This window comes from Pithys albifrons, chromosome Z, assembly GCF_047495875.1.
Source record: "Pithys albifrons albifrons isolate INPA30051 chromosome Z, PitAlb_v1, whole genome shotgun sequence".
NCBI classification, from domain to species: domain Eukaryota; kingdom Metazoa; phylum Chordata; class Aves; order Passeriformes; family Thamnophilidae; genus Pithys; species Pithys albifrons.
This window is the reverse complement of record NC_092497.1, coordinates 21,780,623-21,806,418: the sequence shown is the minus strand read 5'-3', so window position 1 is coordinate 21,806,418 and position 25,796 is coordinate 21,780,623. Positions and strand designations below refer to the sequence as shown.

The 25,796-nt window shown below is 40.2% G+C and overlaps 3 protein-coding genes across 6 annotated transcripts in view; 1 reads left to right on the top strand and 2 right to left on the bottom strand.

Annotated features, from left to right (window-relative positions):
* IPO11 (importin 11) overlaps window positions 1-14,360 on the bottom strand; it is an 81,510-nt gene extending 67,150 nt beyond the window's left edge. Inside the window, exons 1-6 of the mRNA XM_071580708.1 lie at window positions 14,275-14,360; window positions 13,318-13,382; window positions 6,173-6,255; window positions 5,743-5,886; window positions 5,180-5,280; window positions 431-503 (exon numbers count right to left, since the gene is read on the bottom strand). Of these exons, the coding sequence (XP_071436809.1) occupies window positions 431-503; window positions 5,180-5,280; window positions 5,743-5,880 (312 nt within the window). The 5' untranslated portion in view covers window positions 5,881-5,886; window positions 6,173-6,255; window positions 13,318-13,382; window positions 14,275-14,360. The remainder of the gene's footprint in view (window positions 1-430; window positions 504-5,179; window positions 5,281-5,742; window positions 5,887-6,172; window positions 6,256-13,317; window positions 13,383-14,274) is intronic.
* A 1,703-nt stretch (window positions 14,361-16,063) lies between these two features.
* On the top strand, window positions 16,064-23,164 carry DIMT1 (DIM1 rRNA methyltransferase and ribosome maturation factor). The gene is made up of 12 exons (XM_071581751.1): window positions 16,064-16,221; window positions 16,310-16,383; window positions 16,750-16,836; window positions 17,217-17,278; window positions 17,380-17,473; window positions 17,559-17,608; window positions 18,403-18,526; window positions 18,638-18,730; window positions 19,420-19,484; window positions 19,675-19,738; window positions 20,212-20,318; window positions 21,001-23,164. Exons 1-12 carry the CDS (start codon window positions 16,167-16,169, stop codon window positions 21,041-21,043), a joined length of 918 nt encoding a protein of 305 aa, XP_071437852.1. The 5' UTR covers window positions 16,064-16,166; the 3' UTR covers window positions 21,044-23,164.
* Window positions 23,101-25,796, bottom strand: part of KIF2A (kinesin family member 2A) — a 51,607-nt gene continuing 48,911 nt past the window's right edge. For 2 of the 4 annotated variants that reach the window (XM_071581746.1, XM_071581748.1), the window contains exon 21: window positions 23,101-24,876. In XM_071581746.1, coding sequence (XP_071437847.1) covers window positions 24,791-24,876 — 86 coding nt within the window. In that variant the 3' untranslated portion in view covers window positions 23,101-24,790. The remainder of the gene's footprint in view (window positions 24,877-25,796) is intronic. The other 2 variants (XM_071581749.1, XM_071581750.1) reach the window with 1 other exon arrangement.

The window sequence follows — 25,796 nt, the reverse complement described above, 5'->3', positions numbered from 1 at the left end:
CAGCTCATTCCTGCTACACCACCACCATGCTTCCTTGCATGGCCATAGTGGAATTCAGGTCAGAGAACAGATACAGCTGGAAATACACCAAAAATCATTCAGGAACAGGTTATTTTTGAGCTCCATCCATTTCCTGAACCAATTCATAAAGTGCCTGCATAAACAGCGGGGGACAACATAAAGTTCCCCACAATAACAGAAGAAAACAAAACAAAGAGACAAAGCATGTTGTTTCCAACCAAAGTGATTCTAAAATTTTATGAATTATGACCTATGGAAAAAGGTATCACTTCAACATAAAGATCTGTCTGAAACACAATATGTAAACCGCAACTTTATTATTATAATTAAACACTTTGTAAAGAAAAAAATACAAGTTATGGACCCATAAAAGCATTTGCTGGAAGAGTAGCAAGCATTCATCACTAACCTGATTGACTGGCTCATTAAAGTTGGTGATAAGTCCAGCACGCAAGGTAGTTTTTTCTTCTTCAGAAAGAGCACTGTCAGGATATATTTATTAAAATATTACTTATTTTCAATTAAAAACTACTATTAATTCATATGTAACTATCAAAAATGTTATCAAAAGAACATCTCTTGTTTACCCACTATCTCAAGTATCTTTAAAAAGAGAGAGAACAGTGAAGCAAATACTTATGAGGCCTTTTAATCTCAGGTTTTGAGACCTGAGGTGACCTTTGTAAAGACGAATGGCAGAAGAAGAGAGAGTTGACAGAATAAGATACACAGATAAATAATGAAAAATGTAAAACTGTAGAAATTACATAGTGATTGCTATTGGACAATTAATATACAGTTATTACTGCCAGGATTGATGATTTGAGCATGAATTTGCCCATGTATACTAATGGACTACGACCAAAAAATGCCCAGAATACAGCAATCACCTTATGAGATGACAGCTCTTTATGACAAACCAATAAGTTCCTTCTATTACAAGCCCTTTTCTGCAAGTAAGTCTTATCTTAAAAGTATGGACCCTTTGAGAATTATACCCTTGGGTGAAAAGTATGTTGATAGATCCCCCAAAAAATGCAGGGGAAAACACTAAGAAGGACAAATTCTAAGTCATAAAAGTTAATTTGCATTCAAGAGTGACTTTGTGACATCTTAATACTTCGTTTTAAGTGACCTCTATCAATTTAAGACTACATGTTGCAATATCATATCACTCCTGTACTACTTTAGACTTTATATGACTCATGTTTTGTTAGTATTTATAGGTTATACTATCAGGAAAGAAAAAAAAGAAAGAAACAAAAAAACCACATTTTAAATCACTGATAGCACATACAATGCTGTTTCTTCTTTATAAAAAGCCATTAGATTACCACTCAAGGTTGTTTAGATGAAACAGTTCCACCTATAATATTGGAACAATTTAGAAGCATGAATGCAAATATCACATCTCAGTGAAGACTAGTGGCTGGAAATTAAAAAGATTAAACACACCAACACAACCACTTCCTGTTGTCTAACCTACCAGTTTATATATCGAGATTTAGAATTATGCCTAAAGCTGCCTAAAGCATACCTTTCACACTAATCAAGCAAAATCCTAAATATGAATCTCAAAAAAATAAAAAAAGACAGGATTTACCGTAAGATCAAACATTGGCAAAAGTATTACAGTTCTCATTTCCCCCCTCCAGCCTACATCTAAGTAGTCACTGTTTCCTAGATCAAAGACTAATCATTCAAAGTCTAGTACAAAAGCAAGGCAAATCACTGCTTCACTGATGACTCAGAACTGCACACTAAGTCTTACTTCCAAAGTTAATTTATAGCACAGGAACCACATTTAATTTTTTTTTAATCAAGACTTAGACTTTAAGATTTTTCTGCATAGAATTAAGTTATGCCTAAAACCCTTTTGGGCAAAATTTACAAAGATTTCTTCAACAGTAAGTTTTTCTGCAGGTAACTATTTAATTTATTAATCTAAAGGCACTAGATTACATTTCACAAAAATAAATTTTTGTGGTCGTTTTCATTTTAATATGAAAATGCAGTATATAATTTCCACACATACAGGCATACTCTCAGTGGTTTCGGAAACTCTGAGTTTTTACCAATACAGCTGAGAATTCTATTCTCAATTAAATGTAACTTGTACAATACCTCCCTTTTAGAAATAATAGAAAGCATCTAAAACCTGGTTTGTAAAGAAAAAAAACCCCTGTTTTATCATATTATTTTGTTTACCTTGTCTGTGAGCTTATGAGACCCCTTACACTAACTACTTCTTCTGTAATTATATTAAACTTATCATATGCATAGTCTAAGAGCAGCAAGAATTCAGTTCACTACTTACTGTAATTAAGCTTTTGCCATGGCAAACAAAACAAAGGAAAAGAAATAAATTCATGGGGGTGAATGCCTCCAATACAGATGCTTGTGATAAGCAAAGTTGAAAAACAATAATGAAAAAAACCCTCTAAGAATAATCAATGCTGATGCAAGCGGCACGCAGCAGTGTGTGACAGAACCTCTAAGGGTTCAGGGACCGTCGATGGAGGAATTTACTGCTTAAATAATACCACAGTGACATCTGCCGGAGAAGAGGGATATTCCCAACCCCCGCAGCTGCAACTCTGCCCCTGCAGGAGCCACAGGCATCGTCACTGGCACCACTGTCCTCATCTTCCATTAATGCATTGCAAGAAAGTCACACAAATCCATATCTAAAAGTTATAGGCAGGAGAGAACCTAGAAGGAATGTGTACCACTCAGCAAGTTATTTCCCTTCAGCACTGAATAGCAGCCCAAAAATTAAAGAAAGTTCATCTAGACATGAACTTCTAAGTATTTATGCTTTCCTCTTTCAAAATTCGCAATTTCAAAGTTTCCTTGACCTTTTTCTGTGTTTGCTGTATGGGGAAACACGTATCCAAATATTTACAAAGTTATCTTAGAGCTTTTAAAAAGTCTGTTATTTCAGATTTGGATTTCTGGCTTATAAGGAGTTATTTATAGTTATTACTCAAACAAAACTATGGATTTGAAAAGTATTACTAAAGTTGCTAAGATGGTACTCAAATAAGAGAATAAAGGACACAAGAAACAGGATTTAAAAGTCATATCTATAATACCAAAAACATGTTCAACATTTGAATAAAAGAAAAACCATTTCTGAAGAAAACAAAAACATGCAGAATTATCAAATGAGACCACCTTTTGAGGAGGCTGACAAGAAATTTCAAAAAGAGGCCAAACTGTGCCTGAAAAGAGGCTATGACAAGCCTGGGCTCACAGCTATCTGGAAAGCTGCCTGAAAAAGCAGGAGGGAGAAAGTTCACAGGCTCCACTCCAAAATCACTCCCACTGGAAAATGCTGTTTTAAGTCTGATCTGTAGATCAAAACGTGCTTTGATGTTCTACTATGGATGGAGAGGGGACAGCTGCTGATGAGAGACACAAGATGAAAGACACAAATTTTGCAAAGACAACAAAAATGCAGCCTGAACAATGAAGCCTGCAAAACATCATGACATCCAAAATATGCTTGGTTCATAAAACAATGATCTGAGAAATTACCGCTTAAATTGGCATTTCTCAAAATGCCCTGAACATATTCTGCTATGAGAAAAGTCATCCGTGATGATACCACATATAAGAAGTTTAGAAGGAAAATTAGAAATGGAGAAATAGTTGGACACAGAGTGAAAATTTAATACGTGTTTACCCCATGGAATCTTTAACAGCAGCCAACGATTTTTTTTAATTTATGTACTATTTTAATTGCATTAAAAATGAAAAAAAGGTGAAAAAATTAGAAACTGGTATAAAATAGGATTGCCCTGGAAATTTAATACAGATTCACCCCACAGAATCTTTAATAATAGCCAGTAATTTTTTATTTTTAAAATTACATTTAATTTAAAACTACAGGAAAACTACACTGAAAGATTGTTACTTAATTTTTACCTCAGTTCAAACAGTAAAATTGTAGTCATTACTTCTTCAAGAAACAAACCATCCCTTTTTCACTAGAAATGCTACTACTATCCAAAAATATTAACAAATTGTAACAATATTTAATTTCTTGGGATAATGCTTGCTAAATACCAGTACCGTAAGCAGCATCCATTAAACAGAAATGTCAGATATATGCCATTTTCCATGCAAAAGATGATATTTTCCTTTCACATAAAAGAGAATCCAAATGCTTGCAGATGTTTTGCAATGGTATACTAGTCCCCACATACAAACACCCTAGTGCTTTACATAATAATGAAAGAATACTACACTATTTAAAATGTGCTGTGGATACAGAATTTTATCATTTTTCCATCTTTGGATAGGTCTTTGGAAGAGCTTACAACGTAAGGCAAAACACATTAAACTATTTCAAGCAAAGAACAATGGAAATTATACCTTGTGTCATACTTTGTGCACCAGCTTAAATTCACAAGCCACAAACACTGGACCTAGAATGCCAATTAACACCCTAAATCTGACAGTGATGTCCCTCGTTAGTGTTTAAGAGAGATGAACACTGCCAGAGACACTGAACACTTGCAGGTCTATGTGAGTTCTGGAATTAAACTCTTCTTGAAATTACACCTATTTTAAAAGAAAAAAAAAAGAACTTCACAGAAAACACTGAGAAGGATCTAATTCTGTAGGTATGACATACTAAAATGGCACATTTCTCTAATTTTTAAGTAAATTATATGGTGCTCATGAATACTGCTTGTATCTTTATCATGCATTATCAGAACCCACATATCCAAAAAACACAAAATAATGAAGATCAGAACTTGTTAAACTCATAGGTACTGCTTCTTTTTGTGTACACATTCAGTATGAATCAGCTTCAATGAATGTCTTCATTGCTCTCCAAGAGATTTACTATGTGTCAGGTCTGCCACTATCAGACCGTCCAAGTGTTAACACTTACTGCAACACTTCAAAATCTACATATCTAAGAAATAGCCTTACAACTCAGTTTTAAAAAGTATATCATCAATAACCTTAAAAAGCAATATAAGACAAAAGGGCTTACTAGTGAGTTCGAAAACTGAAATATTTTATCAGTTTCACCACAAATTCTAAAGTAACTTCAGTGAACTAAGTATCTGCTGTTTTCCTGTTTGGCAACCATAACAAAGTCAACTGTAGAAAGTAAAGTGGAAAAAAAATCAGGACTTACTGTGGTGCAACCCGTCTCCAGTAGCGATCAATTCCATTTTTGAAGTACAGCACAGCTAACCACCTTACATTCACATCCAGGCTATGATTTGTAAAGATATTCTGTCAAAAAAAATTAAAGATTAAGTTAAAAACTGCTCAACACAACGAAATAGAAATTGTATCAACACATGACCTGGTACATATGTAAGTACACAGACCTCTGTGGGTACAGGTGCACATGAACAAAATGCATTAGACATTTAAGTGAAACACTGTGTTAAACATTAATTTTTAGATATTAAAAAAATGTTTATCACCAGTCCTAATACTCAATTTATTAAAAAAACAACATACACAACAAATGTGTTGCTAATTTTGTCTGGGCTGATCAGGGAATAAAAGCTTAATAATTAATAGAACCAGACAATCATTACACTCTTTAACAACATAGCTCTCCAGTCTATGGCACTGCACAGCACAGGATAATTCCTTATTTTATCAGAATCCAGCCTTCAGGTACACTCTCCATTATCTGCTCTTTATTCAAATTTTACTTAATAGCACTTTTCCACTGTATCTTACCAACAAGACCGAATAAAAACCTGGCTGTGTCTCCCACTGCTTCAGTTGTTCCTCAGCTGGCTTCAACAATGCAGTATCTTGGCTAGTAGCTTGTGTCAAGACTCGCAAAACAACAGCGCTAGCACTGTTGAGATCCATGAAAATCTGAGAACATTTAAAAAGGAGGAAGAACACTTAAGGAAAAAAGGATAGCAAGAATAGATAGGTATTTTCCATTCATATTTTCTGAACACCCCAAGGTAATTTTTCATTAGACTACACTGTGTAAAGACAGAATTACACCCACTCACAGGCAGTGTCAAGGCACAGTAATTAAACTATTTTGCTTTCAAAAATCTCTCAGCAGAAAAAGTAAGCATTGTCTGACATTACAAGCACATTTACTAGATTTGAGGAATTATAGGAAATAATTTTATTTTAAAACAGTTACCTCCCCTGTGAAGCACTGCAACTGAGAGGAAAACTGCAACTAGAGATAACTTCAGCTGTAAGCAGAGTAAACCATGGGGTTGTCTGAAAGAGGCAAAGATACAGATTATTAACACTTTTGTTTTTTCTTTTACCTTCAAGAGATAAAATGATCCATTTCAGATGAATACTATGATAATTCAATTTCATCAAAACAATTCCATCAATTAAAAAAATAAAGAATTAAGTTTCACAATTAGTCCTAAATTAAACAGAATTTTCCTCAATATATTCAATTTCCTCATCTAGTTAGCATACAAATGCTAATCAGCTGAACTATAAATGTCTATGAGTGCCTATCGCTCTATGAAGATAAAGCAAAACATTGTTCTCCAGATGACAGAGATTAGGTTTATAATGACCACAGAAACAACATTACAAGAAAAAAAAAGACATATGTATGTTAAAGAAACTATGAACTCAACTGGTTTTCTTTCCATTAAAAAACATCTGTTTACAACCTATGTAAACTTCTCCTAACACAGATACATGCCAAATATTCATGATATCTGAGTTTGGAGATGTAACAAGAACTAATAGTTTTCTGAGTGTACCACAGAAATTACATAAATCTGGGACAAGTGATTTAAAACAAGTAACGAAGCAAAGTAAAGAAACAATGAAGGGAACTGAAGTGGCCAGCCATGCAATATCAAGCTACTCTGTAACCAGCTGTATTGTCTTAAAGAAGTTCATAGGCAGACACTGAGAATTCTTGGGGGTTCCTGACACAGAGGACCATTAGAGACCCTCAGTGAAGCCCCCCAGAGACCTTATCAGGATAAATATATACAGCAGTAAGCGCTGGGAAAGGACATGAATAAGTAATAGAATGTGGAGAACAAACAATAAACAATCAAGTAATGCTATAGTGAAGGCACCTTTATGTGCATGTTGGCAAACTGATTCCCAGGGCAACTGGCATGCTGTGACCACGCAGTGTGTCATAATAAAGAATGCCTGGCTGCTAAAACTCACCAATTGGGCTTTAGAGGTTTTTTAAAGAGCAATTTTAGGCAATATTCATGTACTTGCATTTTCTAAATCAACAACTTAGAACAGTTTCTCCTCAAACAGGACAAGAGGAAATGGCCTCAAGCAGCATCAGGGAAGGTTCAGGTTGGACATTGTGAGGAATTTTTCATGGAAAGGGTTGTTAAGCATTGGAACGGGATGCCCAGGCAAGTGGTGGAGTGACCATTCTAGAAGGGGTTCAAGAAACAATATGTTGTGGCACTTGGTGCTATGGTCCAGTAGACAAGATGGTGATCAAAGGATGGACTCAATCTTTGAAGTACTTTCCAACCTTAAGGACTCTGATTCTATGTTTTTAATGTGCAAAAAGAGTTTATTTTTCCATCTTTAGGAAAAAATGGAGATTAAAATTGTTAGAGCAATGGTAAGAAAGCTGGTGAAACAGAATTTCATTCTGATGTAGGTGTAAAAGTTCTGATTTTTGACAAAACCACACTAACAACAAAACTAATACCAATATTAAAGACCTTTTATACCAGAATTAGCATTGCACAATTACAAAAAAAGTCCCTAAGAACTCCCAATCTATCAATTAACCTTAATGAAAACTGACTAAGAATTGAAGGTCCTAAGGTTAGAGAATTCTACTTACAAACCAATGAACCACAAAACCAGAACTCTCTTTACAGCAATAATTGAGCAGAACAAATTACTTCCTCTCTGCTTTATACTTCTCATGAGATGAACCTTTAATCTTTCTCCTTTAACCACTTGTGGTCAGGTTTTGGTAGTGGGGGACTACAGGGGTGGCTTCTGTCAGAAGCTGCCAGAAGCTTCCCTCAGAGCCAAGGAGCCAATGCCAAGAAGGACACACCACTGGCCAAGCCTGAGCCCATCAGCGATGAATACAGCACCTCTGGGATAATGTATTTAAAGGGGGGAGAAAAAAAACAAAGGGTTTTGATTCTACTTAAAATTTGTACATGTCATCTAGAACAGTTCTCATCAGAAGACACACTTAGTAAAGTATGAAAAGAAAAACCAGGCAGATTTTTTTAGCATTTTCTTGTTTCAAAATTATTAGCTTGGCAGCTCTAAGGACAACAACAAAAAAAAACACCACCAACAAAAATCAAAGAGAAATATTTGCAAAGCTTCTTTTTTTAAATAATGTTTCTCATTCCTGAAATGGTTTGGATTTGCATGTAAAAACTGGAACAGCTACTGCTGCTCCAAAAAATTAAAAAGCAAACTCAAGAAAAATCAAACTAAGCTTAGTGGATCAGAACAAAAATTCACTCAACCCAATGTTCTTTCTCTGACAAAACCATAGTAGATACCTACATCAGGACACTTCTCCACAGTGCTCTGCCACTATCCAGAACACAGTGGTTCAAGGATTTCCTAGTAAGAGGCAGAGAATTTAACAGCCCTCAAGAGATTAGTCTTCCATGAATCTGCATAATTGCTTTTTGGCCAAGGGAAACAACAGTCCACACACAACACTGGATGATGCTGTCACAAGCAAAATCAAGTTAAAAAATAATAAACTCCCTGAAGATGGGGCAGCTTTTAGATAAGGTTTATAAATACTGTAAAATGTTCAAAGACATAGTATATTCTCTATGATTTGGATGGCAAAAAATTAACTGGAAAAACATTAATGAACGTTCAGCAAATACGAATAGCATGACGCACAAATGGCAAAATACTTCATTAAAGTTGGGATTTTGCAAAGTCAATTGCAAACCTATACTCATAACAAAGAGCTGTTCACTGCCTTTACATTTCAAAAATTCATCTAAACAGCTTCTGTTTTCTTCTAGTAAGTCACCAGTCTTACCTGTACAATTGCTTTCTTTTTTTAAAAAAAGTAAATAAAAAAGAAAAATAGGTAATTTTTTTTAAATTATTTTGAACCAATCCTTACTGAACCAATCTTGAATTTGTGGTTTAAGCTAATACAAAGACATATGGTCATCAAAATAAATAGTATGTCTCTCTGTTTCTTCCCACACCCCTTAAATACCTGAAGCTGGAGTGGGGGAAAATGCTGTTTTGGTTTGGATCACGCAGAATGATCCAATCATTTTCACACCACACTGCTAGCCGGGTCAATGTGCTAGGCATAAAAGAGCAGGCAGAACAGAGATAAGCTGATTTTATTTCAGTCTCCTTCTCCCAAGTGAAGTAAACTTAGAGCAAACTTAAACATTATCACTGAGCCATCATTTCCCACAAAAGGTGGGAGGCACACACACCAACAACAACCAAAAAAAAAAAAAAGAATAATCAAACAAGCCAAAACGTTAAACCATCTGAGCACAGTGTTCCACAAACACAGGAGGACACTACAGGAGGAAGGAGCAGTACATGACTTCCAGCGGTGTCAAGCCATTACAGGCTCAGGTCTCAGCATGCAAATTCAACTCTGACAAAGTCTCCCCTTGCTTTCCCTCTCCACTAGGAGAATTTCTATTGAGAACTTATACTCTGCATGCCCTCCGTAAAGATGCTTGACTCAATGAGAGCATCAGCTCATACTCTGTTTTAATGGGATTCTCCCAAAACACAGTTTTAACTTCAGCCATGTGCAGATGCATGTGTGAAATTTATTTCTGCAGGCAGACACAGATGTGCTTCAGGGGTTTAAACCCAGATCTATCCAAGTTTAGTTTGGTGTGATCCTCTCTGACCACCCTCTTTTTTTTAACTGAAGCATCAAGGGTGTCTTCAGATCATAATGTAGGCAGAGGATGCTCTTAGACCCCACAGGACAGCAAAGGCTCATGAATATTGGCTCTAATATTACAGGATAGAGACAATTTTCACCTCTTACAAATCAGAGTTTGCTGTTGCACAGGAAAGCCAAAGGCACATGGGTTACACCACAGATAAGTTAATTCACAGAGACAAGGACTTTTTCCACAGTTTGTTGGGGACTTCTACAGCTTCACTCACTGTTAGGCTATTTCTACAAGATTAACCTAGAGATGAAACTCAGGAGGTAAATGTTACATGGCTGTTATCCTTTTGGGTGCCTTCAGAGCTATAAGGCATGTATAAAAATGCTGGCAGAGTCTGCCAACTTTGTAAGGAATGCACTCTTAGAAAGAAGGCAGGATCTGCACTTGGTGTCACAACACCCAGAATTTCTAGGTTTGATTACTGCGTAACAGTAGCATTTCCCATGGTTACTTCCTAATGTCAGACTGTCTTCACAATAAACACTGAGCAATTTCAGAGTGGTTGCTTTCTGCTACTCTTTTGTAGTTCACACCGATTGCTATAACAACTCAATTGCACATATAGGGTTAGCATGGAAGGAAAAGAAATCCCTTCCACCAGAAAGCATTCAATTCTCAGCTGCAAACCCAAGCATGACTGTATTGCCATGTCAGAATTTGTTCTTGTCTGAATCACACTAATCACACACAAGAAGAAAAATCTGCTGTCCAAGATCCCACTGAATATGACAATCCTAAACTAGACAACAGCATATTCTCAAATCTCATTCGAGAAGAAAACAAACTCAGTTACACCTAGAAGATAAGCAACACACATGTCCTGGTTTAAAAGTAAACCCAGCTCAAGAGAGATTACAAGTCAGTGTTACAATTTACTAAAAAATTACAATAATTGCAATGATACAGAGAAAAACTGGCTTTAACACACAAAACCAGATGTATAACGAGCACCCTTGGCACAAACAAAATGGTGTTCATTAGCCTCTGTGCTGAGCACCACGTGGTCCCCCTGAGTGCAAAATAAAAGGAAAAGAAACCTGTTGGTGAGAATGATGGTCAAAGTCTTGTTAAGAGTGGCAGTCACAGTCCTGTTGGGGTTCTGGTCCCCCTCCGGATCCCACAAGTGGTACCAAAAGTCCCCAAACTCCAAGATTACATATGCTCAGGTTCAAGTGAGAATGCTCAGTACCTTCCCCAGGGTGGAGAGTTCCACAATGGGTGATTTGACTCTATGAGTCACAGGATATTTTTTGGAATCTTTCATGGTCTAGGTCATTTCAACTGCCTATTATGCCAGTCCCTTATGGCCCATTAGCAGACATGATCCCTCAGGCTTGGTGTGAAGGTGCTAAGGCCTGCCCAGAGGGGAGTTATCACAGCTGAGTCACTCTGTGTCCCAGTGTTCTTTAACACCCAGCTTGTAGCCAGAGGTGTCAGGTGCGCCCTGGGCAGCTGCTGCAAATGATCTATTGTTAACAGTTCATCAGAAATTACATTGGAGGTGCAGAATACAGTTTTGGTTACACCCACACAGTGATTAACTAGACCCGACCCCTGTAAGGACAACAACACATCAAATGTCACCCCTCAGCACAATGAGTTAGTGTCTTCAGAAACCACATGTACCAATACCAGTTCCTTATCCTTACCATCCAATGTCCCACACTTCCATTCTCACTTCTGAACTACTTAATCTCCTTTCACTGGCAAAAATTGAAGACATGCTTCTGCTCTACTCTTCATTCTTTAATTCCCTGTCTTTCTCCTTGCCAGCAGATTGTACAACTAATAAACAACTATGTAGCTGCATACTCCATCTTGGGAAGTTCAAGTAGAAACTTAGGACTGATTATCTTTCACAGCACATTTGTTTTACAGAAAATGTGAAAAACAAAGTTCCCATGCTGAAAAGCCACAGGAACACCTTCTGAAACAAGTAACAGGATTGCCGGCATCCACAGTGATACTGATACAGCACAAACTGGTATTTACATTGATCTCTCTCCAGCCTTCTACAAACTTTTCCATTAATCTCTTTTCTAACATTTTAGTATCTGTACCAGTCAAGCCATATTTTAGTACTACTCAGCAGTCAACCCAAAACTAATAGTATTGTGGTTATTAAATCTACTACTCAAAACCACTAATGACTACAGTGATCACTCAAATCACACAATAACTTATGTCAGTTACTAAGACCCTTCAAACTCAATATATTAATTTTTCTTTATGTAAATGAACAAGGCTATCTATAGTTTGTACCATTTAAACCACAGCAAAGAAAACAAATAAAAATGTTTAAGCAGGAAAAATTTAGAGGTGTGTTTTACCATTCTGCTACTGACAAAAATGAAAGAATAAAACTTCCAAAATGTCATTTTTACAAAAAATTAAACACTGAAACTAAAATCTAGTTCTGAATAAAGTATGCATAAGACACAAAGCATAAAACAACAATGAACATTGAGGAACAGAGGAATAAAGGGCAGCAGCAAGCAAGGCTGATGATAATTTTAAGGGAAGCAAGTTAAATTATATTAAAAAACTGAGAAGAAGAATGGCCTTTCAGGTTAAACAGAAAGCACCAAAGTGATCAAAAACACCTAACAATAAAAACAAGCAGTAAAAAAATGAGTGGGACTATTTCAAGGATTAACTTGGATATAACACAGAAGTGATTATCACAGGGTTCAGTACTGATGACATAGGAAAAGTAAAATGGATATAGAGACAATAGCAGAATATTTTTAATGTTTAACAGTAAGTTTATAGAATAACTAATATGACATGGTCAATCTCATTCCCTGACTTCTTCCTAATTCATCTCATTTTAACAGACTTTCAAAGACACAAGACAGAACACTTTAGAACAAACTAATGCACAACAGCTGAGATGGAAATGCAAGTTTCAGTCTGCCCTCATGCTCTGGAATGGGTTTAAGCCATTTCAATTTAACTACAGTTGAATTGTACTTCTGATGATACAGTTTCAAAAGTTTATATATAAAGCACAGGTGGCAAAAACCTTTGGTGTGTCATTTATACATATGATAGCATATGCCCATCTGCAAAATGGTACAATGAAAGAAAAAGACAAGAAAAACATAGATCAATGAAACAACAGGCATTCCGATGAAGTTTCAAGAAACCAAAATCCAAAGGAATGTGGTATTTGCAAAAGCTTGGGTAGTTCTCATATATTATGGATGCTAATTTGAAAGACATGCCAAAGACATTACAGACCTGAGTTCATCTATGAGACATGGGAAGCAAGACACATGGGAGTATAACTGGGAAGTGGCATCAGTATTGCTTGAAGGGCCATGTTCTTGTATTTAACACACACTGCTGTCTTCTGAGGTAACAAACTTGAGAAATAACTCACCACTGCTGCATTCAGTCTGCGTCTGATGAAGGTAAAACTGTTACAAACAAAATCTGTTCTCTAGCCTGCAGGAAAAAAACACTATCAATGAAAGCAAATATATGCTCTTTTCCACAAAACCCCCCAAATTCTGACAGCAAACCATGCAGCTTAATGCCTCATATCCCTTTGATACCTTCCCCTTAATACTACCCCGACCAAAAACTGTTTCAGAAAGAAAAGGAGAAAGAGTTCCCTCCTATTAAGTGGCAGTTATTCCTTCCACCTCTGAGCAAAGCCTTGGCCAGTGCCAGTAGAAAAGGCAACGAAGGCCGCACTGCCTGATGCCCGGAGGTGGTGCGGCCGAGCTGGAACCGTGGCGGGCACAGACACAGGTACACCGCGGCGGGCATAGACACAGACACACCGTGGCGGGCACAGACACACCGCGGCGGGACCAGACCCAGACACACCGCGGCGGGACCAGACCCAAACACACCGGGGCGGGCACAGGCACAGACACACCGCGGCGGGACCAGACCCAAACACACCGGGGCGGGCACAGGCACAGACACACCGCGGCGGGACCAGACCCAGACACACCGGGGCGGGCACAGGCACAGACACACCGCGGCGGGACCAGACCCAGACACACCGCGGCGGGACCAGACCCAAACACACCGGGGCGGGCACAGGCACAGACACACCGCGGCGGGACCAGACCCAGACACACCGCGGCGGGACCAGACCCAAACACACCGGGGCGGGCACAGGCACACCGCGGCGGGACCAGACACAGCGCGGCGGCTCGGGGAGAGCCAACGTGGGCACGGCCCCTTGAGCAGCAGCAAAAGCGGGTGCGGAGTAGCAGCACCGCTCGCAGCGACACAGCCCCGGTGCTCTGTGCTCTGAGCGCTGCGCCGCTGAAAGCCGAGGCCGTCTTCCCCCCCTGCCCGCCCCTTCCAGCCTCGCACGAACCGGGAACGGCGATCCGGCGGCCCCACCACGGCGCTCCCCGGCGCGTCGTGCCGTCGTCACTGATCGGCGACACGAGGCGTGCGCTCCCCGCAGCGCGCCCTCAGGAGGCGGAAGAGGCGGAGCGGGGACGGGATCTCGGGGACAGGGGAGGGATCTCCGGTGGCAGGGGAGGGGTCTCGGGTGACAAGAGAGGGGGCTCGGGTGACAGGGAGGGGTCTCGAGTGACAGGGGAGGGGTCTCGGCTGAGGGGCGTGGCCTGTGGCGGCAGGGCCGCGGCACGCGATGACGTCACGCGACGCTGCGCGGTCAGGGGCGTTCCCGGTTCCCGCTTCCCGGTTCCCGAGCCGTTCTCGGGTCCCGAGCGCTTCCCAGATCTCGGGCGCGCCGCAGGATAAGCGGAGGAACACTGGAAGCTTGGCAGCGCTTCGCAGACGTGCCTTCTGGGCGGAGGGCGTGAGGGCGGAGATACGCCAACCCGCAAAACTGAAATATATATATAAGAAAGTAAAAAATACAAGAAATACATGAAAAATAAAGTGTACTTCATGCTAATGTGCCTGCTAATGCTAGTGAGTCGGTTTCTGCCCCTTCGGGGAGCAGCCAGCCCCCAGCCGGCCGTGCCCGCCCCGGACCCGCAGCTCCGGCGTGCCAGCGGCTGGGAATGGCCGGGAATGGCCGGGAATCGGTGCTGCGGCACGCGGCGCTTCCAGCCCTCTTGCCTTATCGGCGGAGATCCACAAGGGTTGCCCTGCAAATCCGTTCTCCCAAGGCTGCCACTGGACAGCAGGCGCTGGACTGGTGACAGAAGGAACGATTCCCGCAGTTTATACAGAACAGCCTAATGCTGAGGAGATACTCCCTGAAAAACAACGTTCCGTCCCTCGGATTCCCCGTGCTCCTTGATGTCCCGCAGCCTTTCCTGCCCTCTGCCCGCCCGCGTCTTTCGGCGGGTTGTCTCCCTTTCCCTCCGCGCACGGCGGGGCGGCCACGTCGAGCAGCTGCTCCCAAAAACCGCTTGTCCATCCCACCCCATCCCTCCCCGTGCCACACCGGGGCTCCCCCGGCCGAGGCATCCCGTGCGCGGACACGGCCGCCCCCTGCGGTGTGGGACCCGGGAGGACACGGGGGGCACTGTGTCTGTGTCGAGCACCGGCACTCGGGTGGCTGTGGAGACAGCCAAGGGCTGCTGGTGCTAACACGCTGTGAGAGGGAACAAGTGGTGGCTGGAGAAGGGGCCCTGAGGAGCTGGATCAGCACTTTCTGGGACACACATCCTTGCTCTAGTCCACAAAAGACAGCAGCAACACAGAAGCGGCCATGCTCTGCCGACCAAAGGTCAATCTAGTAAGGGAGGATAAGACCAACGAAGACCTCCAAATCCCTCCGACCCTTTTCCAGAAAGGTCTGAAAGAGCGGACTGAGCTTTTCTCTTTTCTTCCTTCCTGCCTTCCTGTCTTCTCATCATCCCTTCCTTTTCCCCTTCCTTTTTTGCTGTGTCTCTCCACCAACTCCCTTTAATTCATCTCTCTTTTCTCACTTCCTTTTCATCCTACCGCATTATTCAGACCGTGTGCCGTGTGCTTACAGAGAAGGTACGGGACTAACACACCGACTTCCATGCCGGCTGTAACTCTCTAACGAACCTTTGTAAGCCTTTGCGGACTTGGTGACTTTCGCCGCTCCCTTCGAGCGGAGCATTCGGAATCCCGGGAGCATCCCCGCCCTGAGCGGGACGTCCCGCGGGGCTCGGTCCTCCGGCCCGCCAGGGGGCGCCGTGCGGCGCGGCGGCACGCGGGGCGGGAGCGGCGGAATCGCGTGGCACGTGGAGCGCGGGCCGGGCCGGGCCGAGCCGATTCCGGCGCATCCCAAGGGATCCCAGCGGAGCCGCCGACATGCCCAAAGCGCGTGCCGCCAAGCGCCCGGACCGCCGGGAGGGCCGCGCCGGCGGTGAGTGCGGGTCGGGCGGGGCTGGGCGGGAGGCACCGCGGGAGCCGAGGGCCGAGCAGCCGCGATTACACGCCGGTCTCTGCCCTAGGCATCCTCTTCAACACCGGCGCCGGGCAGCACATCCTGAAGAACCCCCTCGTCGTCAACAGCATCATCGAGAAGGTGGGAGACGGCGGCGGCGCTGCCGGGAGCTCCGGGAACGCGCGGTCCCGGCCGGGCTCGGCCTCTGCCTGCCGCAGGGATCGCGGGTGCTGCTCCACACTCCCTTTGTGCTTATGTACGATGCTTTCGGTTTTTTCCAACGCGGCTGCTCTCTGGCTTTGCTGCGTGGCCAGGGATTCCTCATGGCCAGCATTAGGACCTTCTTGTGCTCCCTGTTTCCTGCTTCTTCCTTTCACGACTTTCCCGCTTTCCTTATAGCTGGTTTCAGCTTTCTGCTACGTAGAAAGCACTCGCCTTTCGTTCTAAAGTGAAATGGTTGCACGACATCCGTTCTAGGAAAGCACGCGAAATGCTCTTTGTCCTTAGGCTGCCCTGCGCCGCACGGATGTCATTCTGGAAGTCGGCCCGGGAACCGGGAACCTGACAGTAAAGATGCTGGAGAAGGTAAAAAAAGTAAGTGCAAATTCACACACAAACACCGCCTTACCAAGCTCTGACCACACTGTGGCTTGGACTGTGGTCTTTATGTGCTGGATTCAAATCGGTAGAATTACTGCATGGTTATTTTTCTTAACATTTGAATAATGCATATGAGTTTTTAGCTGCTTATGTAAATCTTGCGTAGTTTGATCAAACTGTGTTGCTGTTATCCATTTGTGTGGTACAGCTTGCATGTGTTTGGAGAGGGAGAAAGCTGCATAGCCAAAGAGGGAATTTTTAAGAATTATTTAAACCCATAGCAATAGATACAGGATTGGGTTTTTTTTATGATTAAAATTTTAATCCTACTTAGGAGGTGTTGCATAAAATTGCAAATACATAATTTTTTTCAGGTTATTGCGTGTGAAATTGACCCTAGACTTGTTGGTGAGCTTCAGAAGAGAGTCCAGGGCACGTAAGTAACAACTGGAAATAGTGAGCACTTGAAGCCGTGGAGCTGCTTGGCAAAACCTTGACAACATTCTTCTCTGAGGATAATAACGATTTTTTCCCCAGGTGTCTGGCAAACAAACTTGAAATCAAGGTTGGAGATATCTTGAAAACAGACTTACCATTCTTTGATGCATGTGTGGCTAATTTGCCTTACCAGGTATGGGCTAAAACAAATGGTAAAACTATTCTTTAAAATGCTAATTTCCCAGAAATTGTACTAACACTATTACTCTTTTCCTCAGATTTCTTCACCTTTTGTTTTCAAGTTACTGCTTCATAGACCTTTTTTCAGGTATGTGGAAGAGTAGAGCTCTGTATTACCTGGTAAGAAAATAGTTTTAAAAATATTTCCAGATCACTTTTTTTACTTGGTTCTTAAAATACCAGTTTGATGGATCAGAGCCATACCAAAATTTTTCTGTAATATAAACCTGACAGTGCCTGGAAATGAGGGTAGGTTGATGTATTAAGATGAGGAGGAGATTTAGTCTTGGCATCAGTGAGTGTCCAGCTGATAAAAAGAGGAGTTCCACCTCTTCAGTATTATAACTGGTTGTCATTCCAGAGATAAGTAGGGCATTGTAGCATTTCAGATGCCTTCCTACCTAAAATAGTAGTGTGGAAGGGTAGGGTCAAAACCAAGTCCCTTCCTGTTGTCTGGTCTAAAAATCTAATTGCTCAAGTGTTTCTGTGTGTTGTTCAGTATGTCAGCAGTTCTTGATTTCCCTCAACAAAGCACTTATGTTGGTGACATTACTGGACAGTTTGAATTTGAAGGATTCACCATAGAGTTGGTCAAAATGTTTTGTTACAGTCACTCTGAGACTAGCCTGTCGCTTTGATCTTGACTGATTTAGCAGTATTAATAATCAAATTCTGTTACAGCTTTGAGGAGACTTAGATCACTTCAGCAAGTTTTCTGATGGCTGTTTTTGTAGCACACTGAGCTAATTAGCAGAGTTTGTTTACGGTGAACTTTTGCTACTTGTAAGTGCTGAGTTAACAGCAGTGTTTTCCAACTGTGTTGACTTTTGACATAAAAATTTATTATTTAGAATTAATTTTCTTGATTTCTGTTATTCTCAGGTGTGCAATACTTATGTTTCAAAGGGAGTTTGCACTTCGTTTGGTTGCAAAACCAGGAACTAAACTGTACTGCAGGCTCTCTATTAATACTCAGTTACTAGCTCGAGTGGACCATCTGATGAAGGTACGTCATTTTATGTGAGGTAACAGAGCAGTTAAAGACAGAAGAGTGTTTCAGTGGATGTGAGGATTTGCTACTTATTCACGCAGCTGCCTGACTGTTCTTGACCAACAGGTTGGAAAGAACAACTTCAGGCCTCCTCCCAAAGTCGAATCCAGTGTTGTAAGAATAGAGCCAAAGAACCCACCACCACCTATCAACTTCCAGGTGAGCACTGTATTCTCAATGTAATGTACTAGTGATAATACTTAATTTTTCTTTTCACTTACTACTCGGTTCCGTGTGCTAATTTTACTATGAAGTATCAGATCAATATTAGAGTTTCCAAAATATGTACTCAATTCATTAGGCTTCTATTAGGACATTGACAGAACATGCCACCGTCAGTTTGGGCCCAGCTTCATGTACAGAAATTCTGGTAAGACTAAGGTCAGTTGGAAGGCTGCTGATAATGTCCCTTGCATTGTGGTTTATATATCCCTGAGACCTTTATGGCTGATGACTTGATCAAAGGAACCCCTTTGAGAAGTCGTATCCTCAGATGAGTGTGTGATCTCATAAGACAGATGTTACAGGATAGCATTCTTAATTTTTAAAACACTTAAAAGACCACTTCAGCCTTGCCCAATGTTAGCCAGATTTTCTTCAAATACCTGCCTTTGCAGCAGATAAGATTAGTCAAAAGTACAGTTCAAAAGCTCTTGTGGATAAAGTATTTTCTCCTCAATTTGTATTGCTTTGGCCAAGACTGGACAGGTTTTTTATTGCTTAGAAAGACATTTTCATAAAGGATTTTCCTTTGTGTTAAGTATTGTTGTAAAGTTGTCTGGAGTGACTATTCTTGTTTGTTGTGGTTGTATGTTACTTTCCATAAATTCTGAAATTTTTAATTTCAGGAGTGGGATGGTCTCGTAAGGATAGCCTTTGTTAGGAAAAACAAGACTCTCTCTGCAGCATTTAAGTAAGTAACTTCTATCAAAGAAATCTTTTCAAAGTTTGGGAACCCATCCATTTCTTGTAGAAAAAAATAGGCAGCTGTTTAAAGAGAACACCTTTCTGTAGCCCTTACAGTTTTTTATAGCAGAGATTAAGAACCAAGTAAAAAAGGTATTTATAGCTCAGTTTTTATTCTGAACTTGCGTTTCTTTCAGGTCAAGTGCTGTAGAGCAGTTGCTGGATCATAATTACCGAATTCATTGTTCCTTACATAATACAGTAAGTTTGTTTTTCTTATATTGTGTACTGTGACCTACCTGTATGCTGCCTTTTAGAAAAGTAAAAAATTAATACTGAAAGCTTAACATGTTAAAGTTTTCCCAAGAGAGTTTGAAGAAGCAACTTGACTGTTTTCTTAGTGAAAAATCTAAAAGGGTCACTACTATAGTGACAAAACTTAAAATCCAGTATGTTATTAAAATATTTTCTGTATATTTCAAGCTCTTTTACTAATCTAATAAAACATTTGGTGTTGTGCAATACTATTGTGATTCAGTTATAGTGCCTGAGATGAGAAATAAAAATTCAGATACAATAGAGTAATACAGCAATCCATAGAACAAAATGTGCAATTTACTTTTTAGCCCTTGAAATAAAAACTATTCTAAGAGCAGGAAAAAATAGATAATTTAAATGAACCTCTTTCTGTGCTATGAATAGACTATAATTTCTAACCTATTTTGCATTGACAGGAAATACCTGAAAACTTCAAAATAGGAGAGAAAATACAGACAGTCCTGAAAGATACAGGTTACTCTGAAAAACGAGCCCGTTCAATGGATATAGATGATTTCATTCGGTATTCTTTTTTTTTTTCTCTCTTTATGCCTTCCTTTCAAACGTCTTTAAATTCTATCTGCACCTGTACCTGTACTGCTCAGATTACTGTTGGGTTGCACAGGAATTGTAGTCTCCCTCTCAGTACCAGGCACTCCTCACTTCCAGTGCTGAACATGAAGAAATATTTATACCCCATATAAACTTTAAGTGCCGCTTATGGTATTGAGAAGCAAGTAGCTAAAGATTCCTATTTTTGGTGTTTGTGGACTAGACCTTTCCATGTCTTCTTTAAAAATGGCTTTAGTAATCTGTTACTAGAATTTCCCTGGAGATTTACACAACCTTTCTTTGCCTTGAGGATTAGACCATAGTCTATAGCATAATTTGACATACAAAAAGTTAAAGGCTATATACTGTTTTTATTTCTGGACAGTGGCACTGTCCAGACTCCTCTTCTAATTTGAGATAAAAGTTCATAGCTGTTTCTCAGTGTAATAACTAAGACAGCTCCTGCTTTTAAAGAAACCCAGTAAACCTGGTAGGATCCAACGTAACTAACTAGTTTGTAGCAGTTCTTTATTGCAGATGACCAGTGATGGCTGCTTTCATGCTATTTTCATTGCCAGCCAGCACATCTTAGAAATGCCTTAAGCTGAAGTATAAATTTGTACAATTGTAACATAAGTATTTCACTCTTTCAGATTGCTGCATGGCTTCAATTCAGAAGGAATCCATTTCTCATAGATCCTGCTGGAAGAATGAAAGGTGTTGCTTTTTGGCAGCAAAGTCTTACCTAAGCCAGAGTGCAATGGGACAAGCTTCCTGTAAGAGCAGTGCACGGTGTATACAGCTGGCCTGTTACTAAAATGTTAGATGCAGTTTTATCACAGATAGCAGGCAACCTGCTGCATGGTATTTTAAAAGCAGTAAATTTTTTCACAGTTGAAGTGAGGTGCTGGACTTCCACATGACAGTGGATCTCTCAAAACTGGACTGCTGCTGCCATAATTGAAATCTGTGTTCTCTGATCATGGACTTCAACTCAGTATATTCTTGCACAGTATTTCACAGTATAACCCATAACTCTGGTCTGGACAACAAAAATGAATCTGTGATCATTGTCTTTGGTTTTTGTTTGCTTGTTTTAAAGTGTAAATGCTTCCTTTTGGTTTGAAATGCCTGTTTTCCAGTTGTCCTCTGATAACAGTCCACATTCCAAGCCTGTTAGTAATCTGCTTCTCTTTAAAAAATCCCAGTAACTTTCTCAGGAACAAAAGCATTTTCTTGTAGGCTTGGTAGCACTTAGAGAAACATTATTGACATTTCTGAAACTACCTTTACCCTCTCCTCCCCCACTGTAGTAACCAGAAGAAAACTACCAAAGGGCCACATCTCATAAGCACAAACAGAAAGGCTGGGGATTTTTTTGACTAACTAAATTCAAGCAGCTATTTTTGTAAGGTGACTTCAAGGCAAGGAGTTTTAGCATAGATCAAAGTTTTTGGTGAGACTTAAGAGCAGTGCATGCTTGCATCCTCACAGAAAGGTACTGAAGTGTCTTAATAAATAGTTTTGAGTTTTATGTATATGTATATATATGAGTTAAGGACAAGGCAGAGCTTTCCCAAGGAAGTTTGAATTAACTCTGCATAGCAGCTGTCAAAAACATCAACTATGAACTATAGAATCATGCAGGGGTGAAGGCATCACCCTGTGTATTAAATACTACATCATTTTTTCCAGGTAGAGTATGGTATCTCTTTCCATAAGACAACAGTTAAGTGGAAAAGAAGGAAATTAGCAAAACCTCTAAGATAAGCGTTTCATTTGCACACCTCATTGAATCATTAGGTATGGAAAAAACATCTTGAGTCTCAACTAACACCACCATTGACATCCCCTGGCAGTTCTTTAAAAGTCACTGATTTAGAAGCATGTACAGAAATAGACTTGGATTTACTGGCATCCCGAGATGTTGACTTCAAAAACTGAATTGCTCATTTATTTCACAGTTTATTCAGTAATTCTGCTGCTTCACTACATGCAAAACTAAATTACGAGTCACGTAAGTAGCCACAAGGAATATGCCGAGACTAACACAGAAGGAACAAATGCTGGAGACTTGTGTCACACTTTATTAACGCTTTTGTTGGACAGGACAGGAGTTAAGCATGAGTTTGCCTGAGTCCTGTTAAAAAGTAATTTTCAGTCCATCATGGCAATGGGCTGCAGGAAGTCAGGTGCCATAAGAAGCCATATCAGGTTATCTTGATTCTCACTGCTTCAGTATCAGTTTAGATCACACAGCAGGCTCTGGCACAAAGACTGGCTGTAAACAGAGCTTGCATGTGCTGGCAGGACATACAATTACATAGCTTAGTAAAAAGCTGCTGAAAGTAGATTCTGTTTTTCATGTCCCCTTTGATACCAGCAGGAGGCCACGGCTTGGTTGTGGCTTTAGGTTTCATGGATGAATAATATGGAAGCCACTATGTGTGAATTTTCAGAGACATTTTAGAAAGTAAAAATTCTCTAGAAGCAGCTTCAAAGGGGCCCTCTGGTATTATACAGTAACTTGTACTATGACCTGCTAACAGAAGCTGCTGCCTTTGTTTTCATGTTTGTGGGTTTGGTGGTTTGTTTTGTTTGTTTTTCTTTTAACTGTGATGGACAATGCTCTTAAATGTTGAGAAAGAGGTGCGATGCTGCAAAACCGAAGTCAGAGCAGTGCTATATGACAAAAGAGTTGGCTCTAAAGATGTAACTGATGTGCTGACAAATTTAAACTCTTCCCAAACATAATAAAAACTCTCAGATGTAATTCATTTAATAGCTTAATTTATTAAACGCATTATGTAAAATCTACATTGTCTCAGTTTTCATGTTTACACACAGGAGGAGTTTCATTATTAACCATGATGCGACAAGAGCTTCCCATAGCCTACCTTTCTATGGGAGATACAAACATTGAACACTACAAGAAATTCTGGCTCATTTAACTCTCCTTTCATTGCCTTCCCTTTATTTCCCCCCAGGCCTGGCAGAAACAAACAAGCTTGTACTCCAAAAGTAATTTTTAAACAGTTCCAAGGGAAGGTCTGCCGATAAGAACTCCTGGAAACAGGGAGAACTCCTAGAGAGGTCTACAATTCTTCATTTGACAAGAAGTTCTTACATGAAAGGTCAATCTTTTTTGGATACTGACTTGCAAAAATAACTTGAGTGCCACCATCTAAAAAGTGCTGATATATATGGCGCCATTTATAAGAATTCAGGTACTTGTGGGATTTCTATTAGCACTAGGTAAAGATATTGTGCAAAATTGTCAAATGATGCAATTTCACCCCAGTTTTTAGCTGCTGGCACTGTACAAAGGGAAAAATAGGTATTAGCTACTTCTTAAAGCAACAGAACTACTCAAACTACCTGCAAACTACAGTTAATGTACATGTAAGTTTGTCATGCATCAAAAGCTAAGTTTTTAAAACAGTATGTGAAAGGCCAGTATGGATGTATTTATCCCCAATGTTTGACAGTTAAACTATCCATACACAGCATTATCACACCATACCACATAGCGTATATCTGCATTATCCTAAGATACAACTCTCTTCAGTACTTCAACATTACCCTTTATTATACATCAACTAAATCATATTTTTGTGGGTTTTTGTTGGTTTGTTCGGGGTTTTTTTTGGTTTTTTTTTTTTATTACCACAGATAAGATGTTAAAATTATAACCATTCTTTATGGTATTCAAATAAATCAAGATTTCAGATTTTTACAAGGAAAATGGAATGTCCAGCTGTTCATCCACTCCTAACAGTTTGCAGTTCCTGTTCAAATGATATGGCACATTCTGTGAAATGAAACTAGCCACTAAAAAATAAGTATTAAAACACATCAGAAATGTACACGCACTAGAAGTAATTTATATTGACAAATAAGGAATGTAGTTGTTTAAGGCTGTGCTTCTGAAAGGGTATTTAGGGTTCAAAGTAGCCTTCATCAAGGCACAGAATGGGAAGAGGTAAGCACAGCTGTCTGTAGAAGAGAAGTTACATAAAACCACTAGTGAGGTGTACATGCACGCCACAATTTTTAAACTGCACAGCTGGTTTTTGTAATAAAAGTGAACATGGTCAGAAGGAAGTGCTGTGACTTTAATGGCCACAGTTTTGATTCATTATTATAAACATGGCAAGTATTTCCAAACAAATCTCACTATTTGAGTAAAATACTAAAAGTGCTTCACAGATCTGAACCCTGCATGGATGTGGTATCAGGTCTAGAAGCATTTTGTAGACATAGGAGCATTTCACACAAAACTGAAAATATCATTCAGGTGAATAAGAAACAGGACATTTCCACAGACATTTCTAACGCTTTTACACTTTCAAGTAGTTGAGTTCCCCCGGCCACTGGGTTTTGTAACAAATATGTGCTACAGCAGTATGGGTTCGTGGGCTCCCTTAGCAGCAAAGGCCCATTTCAAAGGGCACGTGGTCTTTTCGGGTTGATCTGTTTACTGGCCTGTTCCTCCTCTTGAAGAGCTGCCCGGAACGATTTCACTTTGTCTTTAATGAAAACAGAAGAGAATGAGTACTGATGTGCCTGTGCTCAACAGATCTGGAAACTAAGGCCTAATCCTCCTCCACCCAGCCCTAATGCACAATAAAGAACATTCCTTCACAAGAACAGCTGATGGTACAAACTACAAGCTTGAATTCAATACTCACCACACAAGTTGCTTAGCAATTTAGTCCCTTCTTGGATGCTACCCCTTGTCTCTAGGCAGGAAAAGTTTGTAAACTGCACAACTGTATTCCCAGAATGTAAACTTAACACATTCTAATTCGGTCTTAGAGTTTCTAGGCAGATACACACCACATATGTCCTTTTCCTTCCCAGCAACTTCCAAACTCTTAGAAGCATACCAAATCACATTTAGTGTTTACTCAGCTACTTCTGTACATTCTAAAACCCAGTAGTCCCTCCTCTTTTCCTATCAATGTGAAAAGCATTTTTTAATAAATTTTGGAACTTACTCACTGTAAACAGATAAATGCATCATTCGTTTCATCATAAATAGTAAGAATGGGAGAAACCTGAGAAAGGAAGCATGGTGTCCTCATACTTCTAAGAAGGAACTACAATGACAACCTAAAGATGTCAGTCCCACAGTGACAAAAGTAAAAGTGAGTATTCAGTAACCCTTAATGCACCATGAACAGAATGCAGAAGATACTGAGACAGAATTTTTTTAGCTTAACAGGTGTTCCCTCCTGTAAAACTACACATACATTGTGTTGCCTGTAAAGATGCAAGGATCTCTTAGACAGCACTTTAGTATCTTGTTTCAAAAACAGTATCTAGTAAGTTTTCAAAGAACAGGAAGTCACCTAAACTGTGTTTTTCCACTACTGGTGCCTCAAACTGTCTTCAGAAGAGGAACCCACCATCCATAAAAAGAAAGGGAACCTGTAATTCCTAGCTA

Bases quoted from the DNA above. Each gene is read 5' to 3' on its own strand.
- DIMT1 (XM_071581751.1), top strand. From the start codon at position 16,167: ATGCCCAAAGCGCGTGCCGCCAAGCGCCCGGACCGCCGGGAGGGCCGC. The intron at 16,222-16,309 runs GTGAGTGCGGGT...TCTCTGCCCTAG, and splicing joins CCGGGAGGGCCGCGCCGGCG to GCATCCTCTTCAACACCGGC. The intron at 18,731-19,419 runs GTGAGCACTGTA...TTTTAATTTCAG, and splicing joins CACCACCTATCAACTTCCAG to GAGTGGGATGGTCTCGTAAG.